The sequence below is a fragment of the Bombus fervidus genome, chromosome 9 (assembly GCF_041682495.2).
Source record: "Bombus fervidus isolate BK054 chromosome 9, iyBomFerv1, whole genome shotgun sequence".
Classification (NCBI taxonomy): domain Eukaryota; kingdom Metazoa; phylum Arthropoda; class Insecta; order Hymenoptera; family Apidae; genus Bombus; species Bombus fervidus.
Genome location: NC_091525.1, coordinates 11,380,952 through 11,402,775, shown reverse-complemented (window position 1 = coordinate 11,402,775; position 21,824 = coordinate 11,380,952). Strand labels below are relative to the sequence as shown.

The following is a 21,824-nucleotide window of genomic DNA, read 5'->3' as shown; positions in this document are numbered from 1 at the left end:
TGCTCGATAATTTATTAGAAAAAAACACGAAGCGACAGGTTTAACGACGATCGAGATACAAGGATTACGAGGCGTAATCCCACGAAGGAGATAAACGCTACCCATTATTTATAACGCCAGTTGCGCTGCCGACTGAATAATCGATTTTACATAATAATAAAGCGCCGTGGACGCACCTATATATCATAGAAGTTGTCAACCGGCGAGACTAGGATAACCTATAGATCACATACTCATCCGTGAACATAAATTACACGCAGAAACAACGACGTTGGTCACCAACGTCTTCGATTCCGAGTTTCTCCATAGCATGCGATAGTCGCGTAGAAGTTTTCTTTCATCTCTGTGAACTATATCCGTCGTAATATTACGTGAAATCAATTTTTCAGACTTACTTCAGCTTTATATGCTACATTCGGACCGTTTAAATATCAATCGACAATTGATTTTGGAATATTCGATACTTTAGACGCCTCTTGGATCTCGGACACGTTGCTTCGTGTAACGAATCGTGAATTTCGTCTACGTTTGCTCGATAATTTCGTGAGTCACTGTGAACGAATCGTGCCATCACCTTATTTCACGATGTGATACCATGAAAAAGTAATATTTCATCCGATAAACGAAATACCTTACGCATTACGAATCTGTATTTCGAATTCAGCGCGAGATGCCTGTGTTTTTTTAATAATAACACTAATGAGCTTCCGATGATTCCGATGATGATGAAAAATTACCGCGACATCAAACAAATAACCGCAGGCAGTTGTGTACTAAATTCTGCCCAAATTACCAAACCGCAGACGTGACCACCGCTCGTATGTTTACGCATAATTGTCCAGAATTTAATTAGTATTTCCGTGGAGGAGTATTCGAGGTTTCGCGCGACCATAACGGTCACACGAAATGCGTTAATACATCGCGTGTTCCGTGGCATCCAAAACTTCCGTGGCTGAATTTCGGAGGTCTTGGTTTGAAGATCGGAACCATCGAAATCTGATTAACAGCTAGGTCACGGGAAAAAAGAAGGATCCGAGGCTGTGCAGGCGGTGAACAAAACACATTTAAGTTCGGTTCAGAAGTTTGCTTCGATGAGCACGCGATATCGCCAGCCGATTCGAGAAACGAACATCGGATGTAATTGTATCTTCTGTAACGTTGTTTTTCGCTTGCTTTGCTTCGTGTACTGAATTTTACTTTTTTCCTCTCTCTCCCTCTCTCTCTTTCTTGTTTAAATTGCCACAGAAAACACCTTGGATAAAGTGTTACGGGAAAACAAAGCGGAGCGAAAATATGTCCTCCGGCTGAATAAAATGAAAATACGCCAGGGTTCCATGAAAACTGCGATGTTATTGTATTATTCTTTCATAACTCTCTACAGTGGTCGGACCACAAGGAATGCAATAACCGAACGAAGTTCGATAAGAAGCATGCTCGAACATTTTCTTCCCTGCTCGGCGTACTAGGTTTGCAAGGCTTCGTTTCCCGTGTATCGGATTAATATTTCTACTTTCTCCTCCTTCCACTTTTTCTTCTTCCTTCGCTTCCAATCTTTTTCTTCTGTTGGTTTTTAATATCAGTTAACTTGGAATGAAACGAAATTACGTGAAATTTTAATTGTTCGTTTCATACTGCCTGTCGCTTTTAAGCAATTAATCCTGCTAGATTAATTCGACTCTGGAAACTGCTATTCAAATTTCGTCGTTATACCTGTAATGATCTTTGCATTTTAATATTCCCTTTATGCTGCCCGAAACTGATAACTTTTAATAAAATAAAAAAAGGAGTTTAATATACAATTACTTAAAACCCATATTGCCCGGCGCTGTAACGTAACGAGCGTTCATTATTCAGCGGTGTCTGACCAGGCGCCGACCCATTCTACTTCCACTAGCTCGTCTCTTCGCTGCGACGCTCAACTTAAAAACTTTTCCCACCTGAGCTCATCGATCAGTTATTTCCAACTATTCGTTTCGTTCACACTTCCAGGCGATTAAACACTTTAAGGGGCAACGATTCGTCTCGTCGCTGCTGCAACTAATGTACGTGACGTCACTGGAGTCGGAGTCGAGCATCGATAAGCGACGAGTATATTACACGTCAAAATTTCAACGTTTGTAATCAACGTTTATTTTTGCCAGCTGGATGAAAATGTTTAATATCATGATACGGTCAAGCTGACCGCTTAATTAACCTTTCTTTGGTGCGCGGCTATTAAAAGTCCCACACGTCTCGCGGTAATTGAAATCTCGCGAGCGAATTTCGACGCCGACCAGGTCTCTCTCGCTCGTGGCAATGTTCGGCGGCAGCGAATTCGAAAATTTCATCCGGCCTCGTTCGTTATACGTTGCTGCCGACGAGAGAGGGTCACAGTCACTTGTTATATTAATGGGGGAAACGTTTAATTGCGTGATATGTTTTGCGGCGACCGCTTAATTAACCTTTCGTCCCATGAACCTCGAAACGCGCCCGTAAATTCTCTCTGATTTTCCTAGCCCGAATTCAGCTTCCAGTTTACTGTGTCTAGTCACGCCCGATCTCGTCGTTCTTTCTCCTTTCTCTTCTCTTCTCTTTCTTTCTTTTTTCGAACATTTTCACCGAGGCAACAATGAAAATCGTTCGACGAGGTATCGCGAAATTATCCGACAAGAAACCGTCCACCGGGGTCAATTAATTTTAATGAACGCCGCAGTGCAGCTCGTTATACGGGACCCAGAGCATGTTTTATCGGGCAAATGAACCGTCATCCGGCTACAAAGCTATCCGATTCGCGACACCGCGTTGTTATTACTTTTAAGATTCGCTTTCGTTCGATCTTTCGAATCGTCGACCAATGGTCCGACGTTCGTCACTGTTCCGATTACTTTCGAGTAGTTACAAGAAGCGCGAGTGCTCTTCAGATATCGAGAAGTTGCAACATTCGCGAAACTTTTATTCGCGTCGACTTTTAGTCGTTCGATAGGTCTACGTTCTCGCTCTCGGATAGGATTCGGAAAATGTACATCATTCTAGAATTTTATCCTTTCGTTGGAACGCATGGAACGATAATAAAGTGAAAAGAAACGAAGGAAGCTACGTAAGAATGCCGCTACTCGACTCTCTAAACGTTTTCACGAATAAAAACTGTCCACGAGGATGAGACACGAACGACAAACTTGGATAAGAATCAACAAAGTCTAGGGGTTCGTTGCCTCAACGTGTAAATCCAACGTTGGTGACATTAGCTTACAGGAATGTAGAGGCGCCAGTGCTCCGCTCGTACGTTGAAACAGTGTCGCGCGTGTAGCTATCGATTGCAGGTGCTCGTTTTCTTCGCGTCTTTTTCCACGTTCATCCTATTGGTATTCCTCTGACGTTTTTCTCGAACTGTTTACGACGAGATGCTCGAAGCCTCGAAAGAAGTTGTACGATGTAAAAAATTTGCGCCAAACTCGCACGTATGGTTGTTTTTTTCGGAAATAATGGCGCACGAGAGCGAGGAACACGTACCGCGACGTATACCTGATCTGTGAGATTGCTTTCTTACTTGTTTCTTGCTTCTCAAAGTAATCTTAGGGCCGCGTGCCATCCTCTCGAGAGCTCGACCACGTGCAAACGGACTCGCGCTGGGAAATCTACTCCGAGTCAATTTTTCCACCAATTAAATTCCCACGACAGGTTCAAGCTGCCCCGGATAATTAAGAGAAACGTTTTGAAATATGGTCGCAACAAATTAGCAACGATATCGTGGTCGAACGTATGAATAACGACAGTAATTATGATAGCGCGTAATTTAGCATCGTAATATCTTTTGCAATGTTTCCCGAGCCGACTCCGTGGCAATACGCGAAACAAATTGCTTCGTGTCGATTAGCATCGTTCGATAATTTATTCACCGTTGACGGTGCCCGTTTTCGAAACGTGTAAGTTGTTAGAAGTACAGTAGGTGAGCTGTTGTTGAGAAAACTTTCGCGGAAATTCGTTCGTTAGGGGAGGAAACCGGGGGTGGATTTCGTCCAAGTCCCGGGATCGTTAAGTCCCATGTGTTGATTATTTATCACGACTTTCGCGTGTAATTTACGAAATAACCAAGTAAATCTGAAATAACGCTTTTAGGTAAATAGCGCGGCGCAGTTCGAAGCACCTGTGTCGGTGCACTTGGGCCCAGCGTTAAAGTCGTTTGTCTTTCGACCGGCAGAATTTTGCTAGAGAACGAGAAACCGATTGCTGCACGACCGTCTGGTCTATCGGCGGATAAAGAATAAATGATTTTCATCGTACGATATCGATCTTTCCTTTCTGGCCTCTGGTTATGAAATAAATTTGATATATCGTCCTGAAGATGGTAGCTCTGGCAGTGTTCTAGACTTTAAACTTTGTGTTAATTTGAACGTAAACTTAGATCGAAGTGGAGTTTTGGTTTCGGTTATACCTACCGCAACGTACTAGACGTCTTTATGGCGTCTTTCCTTGTTGTTTTATAGACGCATCTTGTATGCACGTCATTATCGTAATATACAAGGTGGTATTAAACCAGCATGGCGAGAGAATTTGTTTTTACGCTGGCAAGAGCAGAGGCTGGAAATTACGTTATAACCATTAATACGCAAGAGGTAAAGGGGAAAATTAATTCGATGACGTTTCTAATTAACGCAAGCATAACATTCAACATTTGAGTGTTCTCGATTTGCTTGTGAACGTATACCATTATAACTCGGTAGCCGGCACCTTTCCATTTTCCATAACACGATCCATGTTTTCAAGCTAACAATGTCTCTTCTTCGCTTTATCAACTTTATCGCAACATTGTTTCAAAATATCTGATCCTCGGATGATCGCGTGACGATCTTGTCTACAAAGATAACATTACATCGTCACGTTTATGTTACGATGTTCACAGTCTGTCGAGTATTTCGAGTTTTTACAACAATATCGCGAAACATATTCTGATCCTTTCGAGAGCATAAATATTTCTCGATACGGTAACAAGTTTTTAATGCGCGTGTGTAGCAAAGAAAAAATCATAGGAACGATTAACAAAAACAAAATTTATTTTTTCTATCGCAAGACCTGTTGCAAGAACGTTGTGCAAGGATATTTGTTAATACTTTTGTCTTGTAAAACTTCGCTAAAGGCAGTCCAGGTACGCAATCCTACGTTGCACAGATTCTGCGACGATATCTCGAAACCTTCGATATATGACTCTAACTCTTCGAACGTCGATTTAAACTATCAAAAGTCATTCTAAAGTCCGCGTAAGACGATCCATCGCTCATAAAGCCATCGCGTTCTATCGTATCTTCTCACGTAATGTATCGTGAACGTCGAAAGCTACCGACTGTTGAGTCATTCCTTGCTACGAGGCTTCCATCTCCGTGTTGGAGTGTCGAAAATTGAACAATCTCCTATGCGCCGTTCACGTCGACCGCACTGTTTCACGCGCATACATTACGTGCACACTCTCCGCTGCACATCAGAGGTGCGATGCCGTTCTAGCTGTTCAGAGCGAGAGTTGCGAGCGTGTATCAGGGCTGAGAATCTGCCTCTTCCCTCCAAAGAGGCTTTTAGCGCTTTGCACCGCACCACGCGTACACAAGCGCCTGTATACGCGCAACCCGAACTTCTCTGCGGCCAGCGTGTTGCTCGCTCGACTACCTGCTACTTGTAATCAATGTAATTCACGGGATTACACAGCCCGATGTAGGTCGTGCTACCATCGTCGCCGGTTACTTGCCGGCAATATCGTTATCCCGACGACTTTTCTCACCGATACCAGACGGCTGTCGTTTACGTCGTTACGAAAGCATTAAAATCGATCATAAGTAAGCTACAGAGTTCCAGACACTTACAATTGTCATTGATTACGCTGTTATTGGCAGATACGACTATCTGCATGATACGTACTACCTGCAATTGCAATAAAAGAATGGAATTTATTATATTTTTATTAACAGATGCAATTACATTACGAAAGCATTCCAACGCTTGTAGATACCTTTCATAAACGTATTCTGTTATACGAAACATTTTGAAATTTCTTTAGCACTCTTGCGAGGCTCTATACATGTATATATATATATATATATTCTGAGATTTGTTTCAAATTTTACCAATATTAAAATAAAATTATAGAAATTACAAGATATTTATTGCAAACATACGCTTAACAAAATTCTTCAGGCGTGGTTAGATATTAGAAGAAGAAAAAGCTTGGTTTTCCCTTTGGAATTGAACGACCGTGTTTAATGTTCAACATTAATACAATGCAAGATACGACGATTTGTCATCGATGGTAGAAAAAGAAGAAAGCAAAATGAAAATATATCGGGGCCGCCTGTTTCAATGAATTGACCATCTTCCGCGCGGCTACGCTTTAAGGAGCGCGCAAACACCATTTATTCGTTTAATTTCGCGCTACGATAGGGTAGCTGGATTTAATGTCAAGGAACAAAGTGGCAATTAGATGATAATGCATTCACGGCTTCGGTGAATTCTCGTTCAATAAGCCTCTTTAGACTTTCGCGTACTTTCTATTGTGTCAGCCACGTATTCAGCGTATGTATACAAATACGTATATGAATTAACGACCAAATGCTATATAATCTTTTCGCGGAAACAAACATTTAAACGGTTTGTTAAAAATCTTGTCAATGATATATTAAAATTAAAGGGACGATTTATCGAAGTATCAATTATGCTTCTTGACTCTACGTATATGACCTACAATGAGAATTATATTTTAATTTTCCAAAGCAAGTTTTCATTTTGAAACAAGGAATAACCTCGTCTTTTCCTCTATTCTACTTTTATATGAAATTAGATCTAGTAAAAAATAAGCAGGTGTTGAGGAACTTTCGAGGAACAGCGTATATCACGCTATTTCTAATAGACGAAATTGCGAACGATACTCTTTCAGGTTTTTCTTCGACGTGAACTTCAACTGCATGGAAATGGGCTTGAATTTTGATTTATCAAGCCCGGTTAGTCGATGGAAAGGGTAGAAAATGTCGGACACGATGGAAGGCATGGGGTGTTTTCGATTGGCAACAAACGGAACCGCCCTAATAGCACGGTACCGTTCGTGTCAGTCCAATAATGCGAGATAGACGTACTGGGAAAGCTTTCGACAGCTTTCAACTCCGCCGAGTTTATATAAATAACTGCGGCCTCTACAACAACCTCTGCCATCACAAGAACGTGTAGCTTTCGACCAACGAATTTCCAGGGCGAATATGCCGGGCACACGTACCACGAGTGTACGTTACTGCCACATATTTGTCAATGATATCGAGTTTTGCTCGAATGATACAACAATGATACGAACTAGCTGGAACAGTTTCAGAGCAACGTGGTATAAAGTTGAATGGCGTTTCGTACCCTACGCCACAGCACGAATTGAAAACTTGCACGACCGGATCCCAATTTCAACGGGCCGAGCTATAAACGTTTGTTATTGTTTTACAACGCGCGATTCGCACCTGTCGATGCGCCGATGCTGCTGTGGAAATAATAAAATAATCGGTTTCTGTTCCCATTTCATCGCGTATCCATGTTTCTCCCTTTTGTCTCTCTTTTATTGGCCGAATAAAGGAACATAATATCTCGCACAACGAGAAACACGATTGTTTCGTTTAAAATACGAACAATTCGTGGACTATACATAATCAACTTCCACGACGAGAAACAATCTATATTTCGTTCGAATCGACATGCCAATTACGAACAATTTGCTAGTTTGGGTCTTTTAGCCCCTGTTCGTCGACAAAATCATTACCGGTTAGAGACGAGACAAATTAACAAGGAAGAACCTGGCTCGGTTTACTGCCATGGCGGAATAATCAAGCTTACGACATTAAACTGTTTAACGACGTTCGCGCTCCTTTGCACGACCCCTTTCGTGCAGCAGGTTGCAGCAAACAATTTGCGCCTGTTTTCTACCTGGCATTTTCAAACGGAACGTTTCTTCCGCGTAACTCTCATCACTTCCCGGAAATATATCGCGTGCATTGGCGACGATGTATTTTAAAAATCAATGCGGTCAGTTAGCTGAGCTGTTCGATCTTGTGTCTTCGGTTAAGTTACTTAGCAACCTTTCATTTGTACGATACTGCCGTTGCTAATCAAAATTTTTAACGCGTAATTTCAAGAGTGTCGGAATTTCAGCTGTTCCAGATGTTTCTTGAAAAAAAAAAAAAAAGAAAAAAAGAAAAAGATATTCAGAATTCATTAATAGGCGGAAGGAAATCGGTCTAAAAATTTTGGACAGTTTAACGCTTCCTGGCGTTGCTAAGTACAAAAACGCTTTTCACTTTCGTATCCGTACTTTTGGGCGTACGCCAAGCAACGCGAGCGGTTACGCGGAGAGACACGGCCACTGCCAACGCAAGGCCAAATTAACCAACCGGTAGACCAACGAAATTGACCTCACGTGCTTGAATCCGCCTCGCCAGGATAATCTGGATTCTCTCGTCGAGGCAAATTAAGCGCTGCTTTCGAAATAACTGCTCGTGTTTGCTTGTTTCTCGGCAACATACGAAATTAGTAAACAGGTTGATCGGCCAAAAATCATGTTGCCTGCTTGTCCAGCCATTCGTTAAGATATATATTCGTGTTTCCGCATTTTCCAAATATTAATGAACAAAAGATAGTGCGTATTTTTCCACGAGAATAGTACGATACGTCTAAGTGAATTCTAACTTCAACTTCCAACACGGTTTATTCAATGTACCATTTTGATCTACGCGTCTTTCTCCCATAGATCTTCGATTCTAATAATTCAAAAGGGAATTATCGCGTTAATTTAGACATCAGACACGATAGAATACTGAACTGATTTAGTAGCGATGGGATTTCACACGTGGCCGAACAAAATCGCTGTAAACGTAACTTAATCGCATGGAAGTTTAATAAACATACCTAATTCCCCATCAACGCCGGATATTCTTTATTCATGCCAGTAGGAAAATCGTTCATCCGTTGCTGGTTTATGTTATCGCTGTGCGTTAATCCTCAATCTGTAATAGAGTTGAACAATGCGGGTTGCGACATTCGAAGCGGAATACACTACGTGTAAGAGAACGTGAAAATCCAGGTGATATCCATTGAAACTAAACGGTGCGTATGACGATTCGAAGATAAACACGTTACGCGAAAGCGATGGAAAATAAGAATTCCGATAGTTGATCTATTTTAAACGAAAGAGAAAAATGAAAAAAGACCGGATACAGAAAGTAAACGATAAAAATAGTGGACGAAAGCGCTCAAAAAAAAAAAAAAAAAAATTATATAGACGCTCTGTTACCGCGACTATTTCCAGAGTTTTACAAGCTTTCGTCGTATACCCGTGGAGTAAAGAAAGCGCAATGGTACGAAAAAGTGGAGAAATCTAATGGCTGGAAGATCGAGGGTAATTATGCGTTTTCACCGTCTAACGTGGCTCTTCTACTCGCGTAATGCCATCCTTTGTTATTCTTTTTTCTGGCCTTTGGTAAGGCCAGCTCGTCGTCAACGTACCAAAACTTTGTTTCAACTACCTCTTAGCTCGAGTACCGGGTCTAAAGTGGGTCGACTAATTAGTTGGATACTTGAGCCATTCGCGTGTTACATTTTGCACCAAAAGGAGTGCGGCTTTTCTTCGAGGAATTGATGGTAACGATTATTTTTGACGTTGCAACAGGAATGCGGACACGACGTTGTTAAAATTTGGCGAAATACGCCAACGTACGTATATCGTGGAAGTTGAAGTGTGACCCATTATGAAAAGAAACAATTTTTCTCAGCAAATTGTCTCCCCAATGTATTCGAATATACGGTATACGTAGGTGTGTACGTACGTACATGTGATAGAAGTTGGTAATTCCAATGTTCGAATTCCTTCGTTGATCGTATCTTTGGATTTACTTCAAGAATCTAACTCTTTCGCTGGAATAGGTTTTGCGTGCATGGCCACGCCTGTGCATACCAAAGACGATAGGAACAAACATACGTGCTCATCCATTTTGTGTTCGTTTAAAGTAATTTGCTCCGACTTATTATGATAATAAATAGTTCTAAATCCTAATATATGTAATCCACTGCAATAAGCGGTCGTATGTGTCGCGATGCTTTCACGAACCACTGTACGTTCCGCTTCACCGAACCTCGAAATCATCGGAGTCCTTCGTTTGGAGAAACACTTTATTCCCTATAACCGTTGCCTTAGCAATTTACATTCGTCGCGTACTGTCGTCATGTTTGCTCAAACAGTTTGCAAGACAAACGATGCTTCCGGCAGACGAAGTCGCAGAAACGTTTAACAGAACCCACTCGACGTTCTTGAAGGAACGACGTTGTTGTTCGATCCTGGCTTCGTCTTGTTGCGCCGATAGATCAGAATCGAGCGCGAAGCGTACTCGAACGTTACGTACCTGTTATGGAGATGGATGCAGTCAGCCACCTGCAATTTCGATGGCGAGCACTCCGCCTTCTTCGAGTTCGTGCTGCTAAAAGCACGAAAACCGAAGTACGTGCCATTGTTTTCCGTATCTGTCAATGGTATCTGCTAACAACCGACGCGTCGCGACGACGTTTCGTCGCGTCTGAGAGTTGTATTACAGCAGGCGTCCTGACGCCGTAAAAGACGCAGTCGAGAGCCAAAACGACGATTGTTTTTGCCTGTAAACTACGAGCGAAAATGATAAGCTGCGAGTAATCGAGCTTCCATCGATATTAAACATTTCGCGTACTACTTCGACGACGAAATTAAAAAATTTAAATTAATCTCGTTGACAATCCTGACAATGATATCGATAATTCAGTAATTGACCTGTTCGCTTTCAGTTTATAACAGATAGCTTAAAGCCAATGTATTTATAGATAATTATCGCATCATTCGATCGACCATATCATTTGCTATAAAATGATCAAAAGCAGCACGGCGTTTAATCTATTGATTTAACACATTCGTAACTGATAATTTTACTGCAGTCTTACAATACAAAAACCGCACGATTTTGTAATTTAGGTCAACAATAACTTTACATTCAATTATCAGATGTTCTGCCACTTTGAGATAAATACGAGAGATTTTCGTTTCGTTAGAGTCTGAATAACCGTATACTTTAATCACGCGAAAACGTAGTAATATTGGCAGTGATTTTAAACTGCGTCGATGGACTTCATTCCCATTGTCTTTTTCTCTAAGAATATCGTTCCAACATGGTTCCATGGTAAATCTCCGTTGGAGAGCATTAAGCGTCACCTCAATATCATCACGGCAAACAGATTTCAATAAGGCGAGCTTAAATTTCCTTTGGAAGGTTTTTGTAAACCTTTAAAGCGGTCTGCCAACGGGTCAACCATCAATTTCTACGCTTCCACCACATATGACGTATCGTCTTGAAAAAAAGGTGTTCGTCTCTCGTTCGAGGCGTTCAAGCTGCCAGGAAGTAGAGTCGAGGGTAGAGTATGCGACATCTATGCCACTCAGCCCGAACAGAGCCACGTCCGGTCAATAATTGGTATATACTACTAGCTGGGAAACTTACCTCGACAAGAGGGACTCGAGTGTCGCAACAAACAAGCAGCTCTTTATTTCGTAGCAACGGACGTTCAAGCCCTCTTCAACCGGAACCTCTGTTTCGATAAAACATTCAATAGAATATTTTCTTCCGACCCTTGGCACAGTCCTTCAGCCTTTTCTCGACGAGAAAGAAAAAAAAAAGGAACTATTTTACATTCGCTCACGGCAAATCTAGATTTGTCCGATTCGTTCGGCTTGGAAAATTTTTCATGAATATTGGTTAAGCATGCAGAGCAGCTTCGTTTAAAAATCGTCTCTCCGAGGCGAGTTATTAAAAAGGGCTGGTTTACGAGATTCCGCGAGCGTCTCGGCGTCCACGGAAACGCGTCCATCCGGCCTGCTTTTGTACGTGTGTGTATGTGTGTGTGTGTATGTGTATGTGTGTGCCATTAAATTCATAAGGTTTAATTAAAAACTCGTTTCTGCTCGGCGCGCAGGTAACGCGGCATTCCTGCGTGGTCCAATTCCGTTGCTGGAAAAAATGCGTCTAAAAGGAGTTGGTGGGGTAGGAAAGGTGAAAAAGGTGGACAGGAAAAGGCAGTGGAATTACTTAGAACGTGTTCGGGAACCGCGCCAAATTTTTAATCCGCTGTTCGAGAGGCATCGGGGCCACGTGTCGCGTATTTCACCGAGCCCCGCCAAAAAATTGCATCTTCCGTCGGTCGCCATTCCGATTATTGATTTATCGAACTACCAAGGCCGCACGTCGTTATTGCATTAACGATAATACGCGTTCGATCTCGTGCGTGACTATTACACGGAATTTGTTGTATCGGATACTTGGTTTGGATTTCGCGCCGCGACGTTGATAAATCGACGATGCCTGGTGCCACGCGAGAGTGTGTGCGTTTGCGTGTCGTACAAGCGGACCAGTGTTTCCAACAGAATGTTAGAGCAACGATCGGTGATCGGTGCCTTTTTCTTTTTTTTTTTTTTTTTTTGTCGACTCGTGGGTGATGTCCGAACGAGCTGATGTACTTTGCCATTTAGAAGTTAAGATCGAGACAAACGAACGAGCTTTCTAAAGATTTAAGAGAAGACGCGAAGCAGACCTTTAAAATAAAAGTATTCCTTACGGACCGAAGTATTAACTTAATAATAGCCTTTTCGTGTCTTTGATATTTACTGTAATAACCGCGCAACGAACGCTTCGGTAATTTAGCGTTTCCACTTAATCGGATCAGCTATAAAATCGTTCGCCAGGGGGGAATACGTCAAATAGCAATTGTCGTTTATTTGTACAAATATTTAATAAGATTACACTCGATCGGGGACATTAATCGAAGGTAATTATCGTTCTTAATTATGAACGAGAACGTTCGGTCGAAAGCATCGTCCCGCGCGATCTCGCTTCGAACGAGCGTTGATATCCACTCGGAGCTTCGCGTTTTCATCTGTACAATCGCGACTATCGTTCAGTTTCGTTCGAACGAAACGTCGTTCCTTTCGATCGTCTGAAAACTGTACTCGAATTTGGAAAACCTTTAATACACTATTTGCCAGATGTATAAATATAATTAAATAATATTTCGTCTATGAAAAACTGGTCGATTCCGTTTGACTTCGTGCCTGATGACGATCGTTTAGCGAGTCCGAATCAGACGATTCCGTTGCTCGTCCAAGAGCAAGGACGCTTCGCCCATAATTTTCGCACTGGTTCGAACCAAGAATAGCAATTGGTATTCGTCGGTGACGGTGAGCGGCGCCCTTGTCCTCACTAACGCGTGAAGAACGTTCGCTCTTTCCAGATCCAGCCACCTTTGGAGGGTAACTTCCCTTTCTCGTGGACCACCGAAAGTCACGTCCGCGGGACCCCACAGAGAAAATTCCAGGATGGATTTCACCTACGTTGAGAATATAGATTTTCGTTCAGTTCTCGATTCTTCCAGATTCTAACACAGACAAATATTTTTTGTCGTCACTGTATATCGAATATTGACATTCGCGTGACGGCACTGTAATATCGCTGGTCGTCGTAGCGTTCATCTTTGAAATTATTTGTTTCTTCGCGAAAACAGACAGCCGACGACGTTCTAGTTAATTTTACCTGAGACAAGGTGACTGCCTTCTCCCTTACGAGCAGCTCCTGAATCAAAGGCAGTCTACTGGCCAAGTTGAGTTGTTGAAGCGCCACGAGCGCGCACTGACACAACGAAACCCTCTCCTCGTCGCGTTCCTCGTTCGTCTCCACGTTCAATCTGTCAAACGTTATCGAGCAATGAGCGAACCAATTTCGAGCTGGCGTCGAGCAAGCTCCTTCGACGCGTTTACCGACCCTTGAAGAAGATAGAGCCTGTAATAGGCGTCCTTGTCTTCTCTACATAGAACCACGTTGTTCAAGCTTCTCGCAGATTCTTCGATTCCTCGCGCTTGAAGGCTCTTTAACGCTGTGACGAATTGAAGGAGCACGAACGACGTTTCTCTAATTGTTCCTTCGTCGTGCAAATCCTTGATCGTCCCACCGTATAATTGTATCGTGTTCACTTGTAAACGCGGCAGCACAGAAATGGTCGCTGAAATAATAAAAACGATTTTACGGTATCGCGAATTCTAATTTTCATAATTTTACGGAATTTCAAGAAATTGGAGCGTTTATAACGTTCGGAAAAACTGTCGTTTGCCCTTTAATGACTTAATATTGTTTCGTGGCAACGTGTAATTTAAGGAGGAAAGGATAAGGAGATCGATAAAATACCTTCGAGCTTCTTGTTCCCGCGTAGACACGTCTTGTCGGTAATTTCTCTCGGTGGGCTGTCTATAAACTCGATTATAGGTGCCAAATAAAATTCCTTCCGCGACACATGCGTAGCCAGATCGAAGGCGATGCACAAGGTGACGTTCAGCTCGTTCCACGTCGCCGAGCAAAATATTCTTCTACCGACTGTGATCGACGTATTGGCGTCGATGCCGAAGTGGCTTACACGCGGATTCGTATTTTTCAACGCTCGCAGCCCCGCAAGCATTTGAGGCGTTTGGTTCAGCTGTAACAGTAAACGTACGTCCCATGCATATTCTATGAAACGTGTTGTTGAACCACGTCGTACGAGTAAAATACACATCTAAATACAATCTAAATAGAACGATCCAATTAGAGCACGATACTCCATTTATTTCACTTGTATTTATTGCAACGAAATTTTAGTTAATACCTGATTAATTGAACCCGTGCTGACCGAATTCATTTATAACGATTCGCGGATGTAGTTCACGAATACTTGCCGCGGAGAACTTTTACGAATGTATCGCGTACATCGTAAGTTTCGTACATCATAAGTCGGAAGTTTTTGAAATTCCATTACCATCCTAATGAAACATTACGCGACTGTAACGAAACAAGAAAGTTGAATATCGCAAATATGCATTTTTACATATTTCGCTGGATCTTGAAATTTGTTCAGACGGTGAATTTTTGCGAAAAGATTCCAGGTCAATAAGATAAATATCGGTTAGATACCGGAACAATGCCGCTTCGTTAATACTCCGGTATAACTAATAATAAAATATCCTATTGTACTGTATGAAAGAGCACTTGAGATATTATCGAAGATTTCATGAATGTAGGATTTGGATCTTGGAATAAGTAGTTGGAAGATTTTTCTTAGAAGGAAGTGCAAAGTGAGAAAGTACCTGGTCGAGAAACTGGGCGAGAGCTTCGTGATTTGCAACGACCACGGCGCCGTAATTATCCTCGAGGCTTCGATGAACTATACTGCGACCTCTGCGTTGCCTCAATCGGCTTATCCTTAATTCGTCGTCCTTATTCTTCCAGTCTTGATCCTCCTCGGGACCCTGCGTTTTAAAAATTCCATTATAAATTCCGCGCGGTTGCGCCACTGATAAAACTATCTCAAAGTAAAATTGTTTCCCGGGATCTTTATTAAATAAGAAAAGTGCGGGATGCGCGCGCGGACCACGAAACTTCCCCGTCGAGTAATAAAGTTCCGCAAATACCGCGGGATCGAGTTGCATGGTAATAAAATCGCCGGGCCCGCTAAACAGTTGTGAAACCGATCCACCTTTGAAAAAGCAACGAAGAAAGCTCGCTCCGACGGAAGCGTGAAAAACCTAGTCTCTACGGGGTTTCGTTTAATTTTAAACCTTTTCTATCTGCTTAGCGTCCGATCGATCGCCATGTTCGTATCGCTTCTTTTCTAAAACGCATAAATTCCGACGGAAACGTAATATATATACACCGATTCACGAAAATATTCCGACTCTTGCAGACACTTTTTGCGAATATGTTACATCGAGTCCGTTGTACGAAACATTTTAAAGTTTCGTCGACATCGCTACGAGACCAGAATATTTGAAAGCGAACCGTGTGTAGCATGAAATTTGTTCGTTTCGATAGTGTTTCGCGCTAGTAGCCATAATTTTAAAACTAGCACATACGTTCTTCGGTTGTACAATTTCCGATATCTTACGCGACCACCCACGCGGTCACGTCCAGTTCGGCAAATAGCACGAGATCGTACCTCGTCACCGGTGTAAAAACCATACGGGGCATATAACTCGCTTTCGGTCTCGCTGCCGCAATATGGAAGCGAAGTCGATCTGACGAACGTCTGATGATGAAATTTGAATTCCGAAGCGGGTTCCATCGCGTTGCTGTCGGATTTCCTCTTGCAGCTGAGATGAGATACGCCAGCGTGGCGCAGCTCGAGATTCGAGTCGCACTCCGGCGAGCTAGAAAGGCACTCGTAAACATGACTGTCGTTAGACGTCTGGAAAAATCGTGTAAAACCACGTTGGAATTAGTAACTCGTTAGATACGGTGATTCTATGTAACTAAATTGTGGTACAAATGAAACGAGGAGATTTTACGAGTGAAAATGAGACAGAAATCGACAATAACAACATCGTGTTAGAGTCCTAGTGTAGAGAAAAAAATTTTTGGAAAAACAATTGAAATTATCACGACTCGTGAAAAGAATTCATTTCGAAACGATAAAACGCTCCAATTCTGTTTCGTTATTTTTAGTTTTCAACTTATTTTCACTTGCAGATTCCCTCTCACCTTACCTGTACCATCATTCTTGCCACGCAAATCGTGTAAACGGATCGACAAAGGAAGATGTTTCAAGAACCGATCAAACCAATGATCCACCAATGTATTAACGCCAAATGGTGAACGCTGAATACACTGTACGTACTATGTACTAACCTAGCCGAACGTGCCATAAGTGTTATTTCGAGAGCACACTGACGTCTAATAGGTGAGAGATTACGGTAGCCTTAAATTCTTGAACACCTTTCTTCCTACTTCCTGTGTACACTTCCGCGGTCAGCCATAAAAATCGTTAAAAGCCCATTAATTGTAGCATTACCAGAGAATCAGACGTGGGTGGCGCAGTAACCGCGACAGTCTCGTAATCCTGATTAAGGGCCGGGCTTGAAGAGCCGTGTTTCTTGAGGATTGGCTGCGAGGTCGCTTGGTCCCTCATGCTGGCGGTTCTTTGCGGTTTCGAGGGTGCCAACGAGCTGCGCACCTCACCTGTAACATCCTCCGCTGCTGCAGGCACGTCCGCCATCGTCAAGCGCCATGGGTTAGTACCACAAGACACAAGGCATGTCACAAAACAGGCTAGCTAGCGTACTAGCGTGCTAGGAGAGACGGAATTATCGTTCCTGGCTAAAACACTAGAGACGCGCTAGCACGTACATACGTATGTGTATATCTATGCAGAAATGGACTGTTGTTGCGAGAGGACGAGGGCAAAGCGACAAATCAGACACGTTGATGAATCACTCGAGGTCGTCGTATCGACGATTTCGGATCGCTCTTCCGCTCGTCGGTGTTTCAATCGTGAATCATTTTTTTCGATAAAACTCTTACGAATACGACTACAGCGTAAGTACGATAATGATAATGATAGTTTATTCGATCGTTCGATAAGTTTGTATCGATTTTTAAATGGTTCGTAACATTGCTTTTTCGAAACACGTTTATTTTTGATATGATATACGCGTACAGTTTCGTTCGATGATCTTTTTCAACTCTCCCGTTCGTTTTAGGACTCCATTTGCCTACAATTGTTTCATATCCGAAGAATTCAACCACCTTCGAGGTTTAAATCAACTTTGTACCTGGCAGACCCATCCTCGCGGCTCTATTATGAACAGCGTGTTCTTGGCGAATGGAAATCGAGAAGATAGGAATACGAGAGATAGCAATCCTATCGACGAGTAGCGATGACGCGTACTAATTGACGAATTAGACGTTGCGTTACAAAAATCAACACCAGCTTATCGAACGATCCAATACTGTATGATAATCGAATAACGAGAATCGTGTCTATTTAACCCTTCAACTTTTCTCCAACGTTAAATCGACTAAATAACACCGTTCGTATCAATTGGAAACGTAATTCCCGTGGAAGGAGAGACACATCCCTCTCGGTATCCTAATTCCTTGGAGAAGTTCCGGCGGAGCTAAAGGGTTCAATAGAGTTCTAGAAATTCCAGGGCGAAACACAGTGAATTAAGTGGCGTTTAGAGTTCCTGCGCGAATCATCGGGAATCCTGGAATTGGCAGGCATTCGTTATCAAGGTTTGACTGAAGGGGAAGGGGGAGAGAACACGATGCTAATATGCAATCAATACATGCGGCGTTAGTTGCACCCTGGGACGGTTAAGGATACCTTGCGCAACAATCCTACCACCGTTGTCACGTCGCCGCCGACATGTTCACTATTTACAGCGGACTAGGAATGAGACGAGCACCTCTCTACCCTATAGCTGTTCGATTCTCGTCTAACCAAAGCAAATTCGACTCGTCGTCCGTGAGAGAAGGAAGGTGTCGAATGGATCGATGCTTGGCACGCGAATGAAATTGTCTTTTCGAATCGAAATGAAGGAACACCGCTATCGCGCATCGCGTGCATCCTTGTTCGTAAATCGCGTGATATTTGCTAATTTTGCGCTTAAAGTATATTACGCGAAAATAGAAACCGGAGGGAAAACGTGAAAAGTCGCGTCTTCTGCATTTTATAGAAGAAAAATTTTAAAGTTTAAGGAAACCGAGGAGTTTACAAAAGATGGACTTTAACAATGTGGTTTAAGAGGTTCGTTTGACAAGGATATTCCTACTCGGTAAATGGTAACGAACGTATTAAGAAAAGGAAGGAAATAATGGAACGAGCGAAATGGTGGATGAAAAAGGGAACGTATGCAAGTTTCGCGTGGTCTTTGAATACAGTCGTATCCGGTGCATGCGGTTAACGATGAAGCAACCCCAAATCGAACCGCGCAAACGTCAAACGATCGCAATCCAATAACAATTATGAATGGGAACGATCGTGGTTCCTTTTTTCGCTTCGTCGTTTCACATCGTCGAGGCCTTCGTTCCGTTCGTCATGAAAAAGCAAAAAGAAGGGAGAAAGCACACGCAACGGATAGAGAGATACTGGGATCACGACGGGTGCAACGAACCAAAAATCTAAAAGAAAAGAAAAAGAAAGAAAGAAAAAATTGCGAGAATATTACGTGACCAAGAAAACAAGGCTCTCTGGTTTTTCAGGCAACAAACGTTTATTTCAGACACAGAAATTCGAGGTTACAGAATCTTTCGTATTCCATTTCTATCGTTTTATTTACAAAAAAAAAAAAAAACAATGTGTAATCATCGGTTCATACAAAACTGGCTTCGCACTTTTTCCAGTTTCAAATTCTTTCTCAAATTCGGTCAGCCATTCTCAGACTCTTGATCGCACTCTGGTCCGTTGAAGGCAACTTTAGCTCGCTCGATAGAGAAATTTCTGTATCAAAACGACGGCGATTCGCGCGGTACAAAAAAGACAATCGCGACTACGGTGTTTCGTCGACAAACGTAGCTGTTGAAAAACACAAAGCGCGAAACGTCATCGCGCGTTGTTTTATCTAACAAAACGGTAATAAGATATATCACAGAGAATCGTGAATCGTTCGGTATAATGTCTCTAAATAGAGCAATTAGTCGAGAAAGTACACGAGTATAGAGTATAGTCGTTCGAAGGGATTAGTCGTATAGATTATAAGAAACAATAATTAGAATACGAAACGCGTATGGCATATAGCAAATGTTTAAAAGAGAACGTAACTTCGAGAAGAATATTAATCTGACTGATTGACGGGAATCCCGATATAAGCAGGATCACGCGACTCTTCGTCTTCATCGATCGTCTAAGTCTTCGTTCGTGTCCAGGCACGGACAAACGAGCACTATCCAAATTGAGAAAAAAAAAGGGGGGCAGACGAGTGTAAAGAAACGGCAATTTCACGACGACCGTACGTCGACCCGGCGAAACGAGGAACGAAGAAAAAAACCCGTGAGGGAGAGGTGAGAGTTAACCACCGTTATCCAGCGTTACAGGATTATATTCCCCGATCGGACGTACTCTCGCAAAGAAAACTGTAAATTCGTCAAGGAAGCAGCTGGCGCGAGGATTCGTGTGAGTATGGCTGTTACAACATCGAGATTTTTGCCGTGGATAATCATTAGTTACATTGGATGGGCCTGAACTTACCCAGATTCGCGTAAATCGAGTCTGAGGTGGTCGAGGCTGCCGGCTGCCAGGACGACGTCGAAGACGACGACGTAGACGACGAGGACGTTGAAGACGTGGACGACGAGGGCGACGATTTCGTGGATGACTTGTCGTTCCTCGACGATAGTTGTTTGGTCTCGACGCGTGGCGGTGGTGGTCTGACCGGTTTGCTAGCTGGATCCAGTCTCGACCAATCCTCCAAAGACTGGTTCCTTGGTGGTGGTGGCGGTTTCCCTGGTCTCGCTGCCATAACATAGTAACGCATATTTTATACAACCGGCATACGGTCCTTGCAAATTTACTATCTTCGGAGAATTCGCTCTCGATGGTGGAGAACCATCGCGGTACGCGCTTGAATATTAAACGTTCTCTTTGAGGAGACTGCGAAATGAACGTGATACGATGATATCCGTACCGCTAATATACATGCTAATTAATTGACAAAGGGAGACCAGGTAAATATCGATAAGCCAAAATTATGGACGGAATTCTAAAAGAACCGCTTCTACGTTTCCCTCGATCCCCCGCCAAGATAGATCACTATCGGATAGAGCGATCGTGTGTCAAAAGGAAAACTTACCGGCGGCGTGCGATCCGGCGGACAACGGCGATCGAGTTGCTCTTCCCGCGTCGTTCCTAGAACCGCAGGAATCTGGTTGATCTTCGCTTATCCTGCTAATCCGATCGTTTCCCACCACTTCAACAGCAGCGCCATCCAACTCCAACGGATGAATAATTTCTAATCGTGGTTTAGGTTGCGGCGTCGATGGTATTTCGTCGATCCTCGAGTTGGACGCGTGACCGCTAACCATATCCACGTCTTTCCTCGAACCCATCCTGAGAAATCTCTTCAAGGAGAAACGCGGTCTACCTCTCTTCTTTTCTTCTCTAACTTCTGGCCCACTTGCCAGACTATCCTGCGACAGAGATATCGTCCTTCTGGACGCTGGATCGCACGTTTGCGCGCTCGTAGGATCTGGAAGATCCGAGACAGCTTTTCGAAACTTCGGGCTGCACGACGAGGCCCTTTCTCTCTTCTCTTTTTCCCTGACCACCGGAGAGTCTGATTTGAAATTCGCCCCGGGATTCCTGGCGAACAAGCTACAACTGGGAGCCAGTTCTTCCGTAGAATCGATCGCTGGAGGTTTTGGCGCCATTCTTCTTTTATTCGGCGACCGTATCGACTCTACCGTCGAAAATTGGGGATCTGAAATTTCTTCGTCAACCTCCGCATTCTCCGTACTATCTGCTGAATCTGTGGTCTGACTTCTGACTACGCTCGACGACGTCTTTGACTTGCTTCCTGGCGACGTTTTCGATGCAGACATCTCAACGGTCGGTAACTTCGACTCGATACCATGACACACAGACTTTGAGTTGATTTGGCATCGAGAAGTTTCGTTCTCTCGCTGTTCCGAGTCTTTTGGAGTATCCGCGTTCAAAGATCCACGATTTTGATCTACGAGCGAAGCGGCAACTTGCTCCTCCGACTTGTCTTTGGTAGCTGTTAGACGAGAGGAAGTTATTTGTTCCGCAGGTGGAACGTTGTTGGCGCCTGTAAATCAGTTGAAAATGCAAACGTCGTTAATTAGAACGGAGAGTGTTGTACCGTGGACGACGTAATCGTGGATCTACGTGGTCGTTTCAACTAATCAGAAGGATGACTTTGCGCGAACCGTCTACCGAATCCCTAAGTAATCCTGGTATCGTGGCGACAGTGATCTGATCGTTACGCCCTTGTCGTGCGAATCACTTTGTCG

At 43.1% G+C, this 21,824-nt stretch overlaps 1 protein-coding gene and 1 long non-coding RNA gene across 6 annotated transcripts in view; one reads left to right on the top strand and one right to left on the bottom strand.

The window, feature by feature from the left end:
• The window catches only part of LOC139990643 (uncharacterized), a 90,682-nt gene that overhangs the window by 26,933 nt on the left and 41,925 nt on the right, over positions 1-21,824 (top strand). The window contains exons 2-4 of one of the 2 annotated variants that reach the window (XR_011800607.1): positions 16,545-16,755; positions 16,861-17,390; positions 17,555-19,319. This is a non-coding gene — a long non-coding RNA (uncharacterized lncRNA). Of the gene's footprint in view, positions 1-16,544; positions 16,756-16,860; positions 17,391-17,554; positions 19,320-21,824 lie in introns of those variants that run through there. The other variant, XR_011800608.1, reaches the window with a different exon arrangement.
• LOC139990616 (uncharacterized) overlaps positions 12,750-21,824 on the bottom strand; it is a 64,800-nt gene continuing 55,725 nt past the window's right edge. For 2 of the 4 annotated variants that reach the window (XM_072010011.1, XM_072010012.1), the window contains exons 5-13: positions 20,645-21,619; positions 20,044-20,307; positions 16,867-17,051; positions 16,015-16,263; positions 15,167-15,328; positions 14,235-14,520; positions 13,815-14,052; positions 13,587-13,737; positions 12,750-13,383 (exon numbers count right to left, since the gene is read on the bottom strand). In XM_072010011.1, the coding sequence (XP_071866112.1) occupies positions 13,123-13,383; positions 13,587-13,737; positions 13,815-14,052; positions 14,235-14,520; positions 15,167-15,328; positions 16,015-16,263; positions 16,867-17,051; positions 20,044-20,307; positions 20,645-21,619 (2,771 nt within the window). In that variant the 3' untranslated portion in view covers positions 12,750-13,122. Of the gene's footprint in view, positions 13,432-13,586; positions 13,738-13,814; positions 14,053-14,234; positions 14,521-15,166; positions 15,329-16,014; positions 16,264-16,866; positions 17,052-20,043; positions 20,308-20,644; positions 21,620-21,824 lie in introns of all 4 variants that reach the window. The other 2 variants (XM_072010013.1, XM_072010014.1) reach the window with 2 other exon arrangements.